The sequence below is a fragment of the Oncorhynchus mykiss genome, chromosome 22, assembly GCF_013265735.2.
Source record: "Oncorhynchus mykiss isolate Arlee chromosome 22, USDA_OmykA_1.1, whole genome shotgun sequence".
In the NCBI taxonomy this organism is placed as follows: domain Eukaryota; kingdom Metazoa; phylum Chordata; class Actinopteri; order Salmoniformes; family Salmonidae; genus Oncorhynchus; species Oncorhynchus mykiss.
This window is the reverse complement of record NC_048586.1, coordinates 26,316,810-26,323,714: the sequence shown is the minus strand read 5'-3', so window position 1 is coordinate 26,323,714 and position 6,905 is coordinate 26,316,810. Positions and strand designations below refer to the sequence as shown.

At 41.4% G+C, this 6,905-nt stretch overlaps 1 protein-coding gene across 1 annotated transcript; it reads left to right on the top strand.

Moving 5' to 3' along the window:
- Nucleotides 1-2,629: 2,629 nt before the first annotated feature.
- LOC110501645 (T-cell surface antigen CD2) lies at nt 2,630-6,480 on the top strand. Its single transcript, XM_021579346.2, has 5 exons — nt 2,630-2,738; nt 4,956-5,234; nt 5,337-5,582; nt 5,667-5,819; nt 5,987-6,480. The coding sequence occupies exons 1-5, from the start codon at nt 2,687-2,689 to the stop codon at nt 6,220-6,222; spliced, it is 966 nt and encodes a 321-aa protein (XP_021435021.2). The 5' UTR covers nt 2,630-2,686; the 3' UTR covers nt 6,223-6,480.
- Nucleotides 6,481-6,905: the final 425 nt, after the last annotated feature.

Genomic DNA, 6,905 nt, shown 5'->3' with positions numbered 1-6,905 from the left:
GACTTGCTTGGGCCAAGAAACACGAGCAATGGACATTAGACTGGTGGAAATCTGTCCTTTGGTCTGGAGTAAAAATGTGAGATTTTTGTTTCCAACCGCCATGTCTTTGTGAGACGCGGTGTGGGTGAACGGAAGATCTCCACATGTGTATTTCCCACTGTAAAGCATAGGTGAGGAGGTGTTATGGTGTGGAGGTGCTTTGCTGGTGACACTGTCAGTGATTTATTTAGAATTCAAGGCACACTTAACCAGCATGGCTACCACAGCATTATGCAGTGATACGCCATCCCATCTGGTTTGTGCTTAGTGGGAATATAATTTGTTTTTCAACAGGACAATGACACACCTCTAGGCAGTGCTAGGGCTATTTGACCAAGAAGGAGAGTGATGGAGTGCTGTGTGAGATGACCTGGCCTCCACAATCCCCCGACCTCAACCAAATTGAGATGGTTTGGGATGAGTCAGACCGCAGAGGAAAAGCAGCCAACAAATGTTCAGCATATGTGGGAACTCCTGTTGGAAACACTTTCCAGGTGAAGCTGTTTGAAAGAATACCAAGAGTGTGCAAAGCTGTCATCAAGGCAAAGGGTGGCTATTTGAAGAATCTCAAATATAAAATTGTTAGTTGAGAATTATCTGTTAATTGAATAATTAGAATATTCCGCCCTGAAACATAATTGTATGGAATTGATTACAATGTATAAAATCATAATCAATAAATGTGTAGTCCTAGTCAGAATTAGGGTAAAACAATATGTCTTTATGGTATTTTAAACACAGACTGTCTGAGCTTGGTGCTGACCTGACTAGAGATTTGGGAGAGAACGGGGAGTACGTCTCAAGGACAAGGTCACTATCTCTGTCGGCTGGGTAGTGAGACAGACAGTGTGTGTAGCAGGACAAGGTCACTATCTCTGTCGGCTGGGTAGTGAGACAAACAGTGTGTGTAGCTGGACAGGGTCACTATCTCTGTTGGCTGGGTAGTGAGACAGACAGTGTGTGCGTAGCAGGACATGTGTATGCTTCTGTTTGTGTGTATGTGTGTGCGTCTGTTTGTGTGTATGTGTGTGCGTATTGTTGTGTGAATGTGTGGGTGTGAGAAGTAAGTATAAAATGAATTGCTTTGTACTGTGCACGCCAGAATGTTCCCGTGAATAAACCTTTTTGACTATTTAGCTGGGCCTCCGTCTGTTTCATTCGACCAGGATCTTACAAATTCTGGTTTGCAGACTGAGTAATATAATTAAATTGGGTGATGTACCTGGAGAACATAATTCTCTTATCAAAAATATGAGGTTATTTGTATAACACTGTCACGCCCTAACCTTAGAGAGCTGTTTTATTTCTCTATTTGGTTTGGTCAGGGTGTGATGTGGGGTGGGCATTCTATGTTTTATTTTCTATGTTTCTTTATTTCTATGTTTTGGCCTGGCATGGTTCTCAATCAGGGACAGCTGTCTATCGTTGTCTCTGATTGGGAATCATACTTAGGTAGCCCTTTTTTCCCTCCTTTAGTGTGGGTAGTTATCTTTGTTAGTGGCACTTAGCCCTCCTAAGCTTCATGGTTGGTTCTCTTGATTTCTTGGCGTCATTCCATAATAAAGGAAAATGTATGCTCACCACGCTGCACTTTGGTCCACTTCTTTTGACGGCCGTGACAAACCCTTTTTTTGGTTACTACATGATTCCATGTGTTATTTCAATTTTTTTCCCTATTATTTTACAATGTAGAATATTTTTTAAATAAAGATTAACCCTTGAATGAGCAGGTGTTCAAAGACTTTGGACCGGTATTGTATGTCTTAACCATTCGTATTAGATAAACCATTTTTTACATGCACTGAATCCCCAGAGTACTTATATTTTGTTTTAAAACACTTTCTGTGTATCATAACGCTTACATTGGGTTTACATTTAAACACCCTCCAAACACCAGATCTCAGGTTAGGTGCACTACCTTCCATGGTTTTCTTACCCAATCATGGTGTTCTGAGTCTTTCTATTTTTACAGTGTATCTAGAAATGTGACACTGAATGACTAATAATAAACTGAACCAGCCTAAGCAGAGGCGCCAGCTCATGAAACAATGTGCAATGTCTGTGTCAAGCAATGTCTACGTCACGGACAATTGACTTTGTTACAAATCAATAACCGGTCAAAAGTATAGCTTACTTACCAATAAAATAATCCCAAAACTTTATGATAACTATAAAAAAAACATTGGACTGCCATTTCTTTCAAAACTAGCTACAGAAGGGTGTTGAAAGCCCACGGATGACAATCCTGGAAGGGCGGAGACACACTGTATAGGGCAGGCTTTGCATTTATTTGGCAAAACAGGAAATAAAACAGCATGGTGATGATTGATCATGTTTAAATAACAGAACAATCTAAAACATATTTTTGCATCGTATCCATGGTCTCAAATTAACTCATGAGTCAAGTGATCCAGACCACGATCTCTAGACTGATTTCTGAAACACACACACACACACACACACACACACACACACACACACACACACACACACACACACACACACACACACACACACACACACACACACACACACACACACACACACACACACACACACAGGATGTCCCCTCGCTCAGAAATATGATGAACAGAGCGCTCACAGACACACAGACACAGTCTGGAGCAGGTGCAATCACTCCGTGAGAATGTCAGTGGTGATGCTGATATCTCTCATCCTCCTCGCTCTGGGGTTTGCAGGTGAGTTAAGAATTAGAATCAGACTATATTTTCATTTGGATCTATATTGTTGTGTTCATGGTGAAGTTGAAGTCACTCTGTCCCCCTTTACGGCCTGGATTTAGCCTGGCTTGGTTAGGGTGATGCCTTGGGTAAAACTAGAAATCAGAGAAATCATTCATTTGCCTTCTAAATCTTTTCAAAAAGTGTAAAAAGAAAACAAGACATGGATATGGTCTTGTTTTTAATCAGTGATCCATTATCCACTGGAGAGAAAACCAGAACCTAAGTGTGTAATAATTGATTTGGCTGTTTTCAGTTTAGCCTACTTCTCAGGACCACATCAAATGAAAAAGATAATATGAAATAATAACCATTTCACTTAGTTGATGTCATTGTGATATTTCCATTAAACTACAGTTTTTTTTTGTTGATCTCTGCTTCTATGCTTGACCTAGATAGACAATAGAAATGATGGTGCTTCGTAAGATGATTCTTACCGACACCCCTCTCAATCCTCTGAACTTAAATTTGCCATATCATATATTCTGGGTTGTACTAACTAACCTCTTCTTTAGTATGTAGACTTACAGTATTTTCTGTGTTTAAGTTAAAATGATTTTCTCATTAGTAATTCAAATGCAGCTTCCCCTTTTTCTGCTCACTCATTTTCTGACACTACTCTTAGAAAGAAAATGGTTCCAAAAGGGTTCTTTGCGGAGGGATAGGGTTCTACCAAGAACCCTTTTGATCAGAAGAATCCTTTTTGCAAGTCAAGTAAAATAAAATAAAATAAAGCTTTATTTATATAGCACATTTCAGACATGGAATCCAACACAATGTGCTTTACAGGAGGAAAAAAAATATGACAATAAACAACGACAATAAAAACAGAAATATTTACTGCACAACAAATAAAAAAACTAAATAATAACAATAAACACTACGTTTCTCAAAAGCATCCAAAGGAAAGGCAAATCTAAAAAAACATGTGTTTTAAGATTTCGGCCCTCCTCAGATTCTCTGGCAGTCTAATCCAGAGGCTGGTGGCATAGTAACTAAAGGCTGCCTCTCCATGCCTCTTGATCGTAGGCTTTGGGATAGTTAAAAGGCCAGTACCAGAGGACCTGAGGGACCTACTGGGTACATACTGTAAGAGTTTGGAGCATGTCTGACATGTTTTGGGGTGCACAATCGTGGATTGATTTAAAAACCAATAGAATAATCTTAAAATGAATTATAAAACTCACAGGCAGCCAGCGCAGAGACCATAAAACCAATGTAATGTGTGCTCTCTGTCTGTTCTTTGTCAGTACCCATGCTACAGCATTCTGTATGTTTTGCAGTTGACCAATGGCTTTATTGGGTATACCAGACAGGAGAGCATTACAGTAGTCAAGCCTGCTTGTAATAAAAACATGGATGAGTCTCTCTGTATCAGCCTGAGAGGGAAATGGCCACACCTTGGCAATGTTCCTCAGGTGGAAAAAGCTATTTTGGCCACAAGGGTTCTTTGTAAGGCAAAGGGTTCTACATAGAACCATATTATAATATTTCCCAGCATGCTCTACTGCAGGGAGACTTTCAGAATTATTTGTTTTACTGTAATATCTGTGTTTTTGTATAGATTGTTTGAATTATTTTATGCAACACAAAGATAAATAATGTATATAAACAAATCAAATCTGTTAGTAATTAGATTTATTGCACCCGGTACTGAGATGGTTGTTTATGCTTAGATGATTGAGAGAGTCTCAATTTAAACTTCCCTACCCTGGCAGTCATTCTGAATGCAGGTTGTGGGTGATTCATAATTACACTTGTTGGATATCCTAACTCTGGCTGGATCCCAATAGGAATTACACATCACTTTGCAAGCCAGCATAGTGTGATTTGCAGTCCTGATGTGGCCTGTAAACCAGGAGATTCCTAACACCCCTGTATTAGGGTATAGTTAGGCCCTCATAGAAAGGCCTTATATATGTAATGTCATTTTAAAGGGTAATAAGGCCGGTGGAACTGTTTATAGAGGGTTCTAGGATGAACTCTCCAAAGATAAAAGGGTTCTCGGGAGAACCCTTCATAGACAGAAGGTTCTTTGAAGAATCCTACATAGAGGGTTCTAGATAGAACCGAAGAACCCTGTTTGGTTCTACTAAGCATATTTTTTTTCTGACAGTGTAAAAGTCATCACCAGCTGTATCTGATGTTAAAATGTACATTTCACTGTATGTTTAGGTGCCGAGGAGTGTACTATGTATGCTGCTGTTGGGAGGAACAAGGTGATTGACCATGGCCTGGAGTTGCTTGGACAGTCATTTCACTTACGGTGGTCCCATGACGATAAGATCGTTTACGACACCAGGAAGAATACTGAGTCAAAACCCCAGACCACACCGAATGGTTCTCTGTTACTAACTAACCTACAGCTGAATAATACAGGGCCTTACCAGGTCACCATCTACGACAACGCGGGAAAACTCGTGTTAGAAAAAATAACTCACCTGTGTGTGCTCTGTAAGTAGGCTACACAAACAGAAAGCATACATATGCACGTACGCACGTAGCCAGTGTTAGGGAGAATATGTCCTCGTTACAGTGTGTGTTTTGTGTTCTCAGCGCCTGTGTCTAAGCCACGTCTGACACACACCTGTACGGATGCATCTGTCAGTCTGAGGTGCGATGTGGGGAACTCTGTGGATGTTAACGTGGTGTGGAGCCGTAACAGACAAACACTGACAGGATCCACTGACAAAACTCTGACAATAACCAAGGCAATGCTGAAATCTGTAGACCTCTACGTGTGTACAGTGAGTAACAAAGCCAGTGAAGAGAAGAGTGACGATGTTAACCCTGAATGTGCAGGTGTGTAGGAGAGACTAAATGAAATATAAAACATTTCTGATGATGATGATGATGATGATGCTGATGATGATGATTATTCTGCAGAGGATTCTTCCTCTACAGTGCTCTTGTTTGGGATGAAGCTATGGCTGATGGTGGCGATTCTGGCTGGTGGAGGTGGTCTGCTCCTCATCCTCATCGTTATCACCTTGGTGTGTGTCTGCCAGAGCCGCAGGCGGCGCGCGAGTCGCATAAAAGGTACTAAACACACATTAATAAAAACACAGCAGTTATCTAAATGATGATAAAACAGTACAATGATAAAGAAGTACTATGATAAAACAGAAGGCTACTCACATTACATGTAGTTACCAACATCTAACTCCCTTACCCATGAATCCTAATCCCTGATGTTCCCCATGTAGAAGAGGAGGAGATGAGACTTGCACCCCTCACCCAGCCCATGCGTCAAGCATCCCTCCACCACCACCATCACCCACACAAGTCCCAGAGCCGAAGCCGGCCGAAAAACAGAACTCCGTCACAGGCCACCCAAAACTCCAGACCAGTGCCTCGACCCAGGTCTCCACAGCCTAAACCAGATAATGCACCGCCCATACCAATTCCCAGGCGGACAGGACCCTGGAACCACAGGAGTTAGGTGTGTGTGTGTGTGTGTGTGTGTGTGTGTGTGTGTGTGTGTGTGTGGGGGGGGGGGGGTGTGTGTGTGTGTGTGTGTGTGTGTGTGTGTGTGTGTGTGTGTGTGTGTGTGTGTGTGTGTGTGTGTGTGTGTGTGGGGCGCCTGCATGCTTGCATTCTTGTTAACCATAGCAACCCCTGTAGTCACACAATGGTTCAAACTTTGATTGCAGCAGTTACAAATAAAGAGCAGTGCTTCACCACTTGTGTATGTGTCAGATCTCTCGCTTCCTCTTCCTCTTCTTTTTCTTCCTCCAACCTGACCTTATTAGAATTGCTTTAGAACTAGCTATCATGGCATGTTTTAAAACATCTATAGCGTCATAATCAGTGAGCTGTACTTTAGGTGTTACTTCAGAAATTAAACTCAGTGTTAAGTCATCTAGTGTTTGCTGTCTGTAATAGAATACTAGATTTGTAAGTCTGTAAGACTTTGACTATTGTGTGTGTGGTTTGTGTTCCTGGGGTCTTTCTGTTCTAACTCAATGTTCAGTAAACTGGGGCCATAGTTTAGCCATAGTTCATACCACATCCTGTCCCTTCACTGCACTCAACAGACTGATTCCCCTGAAAGTATATAGAGATCTTTACCACAGCTGCAAGACAAATCAACTGCATGCTCTGCAGTTACACTACTGCCACTCA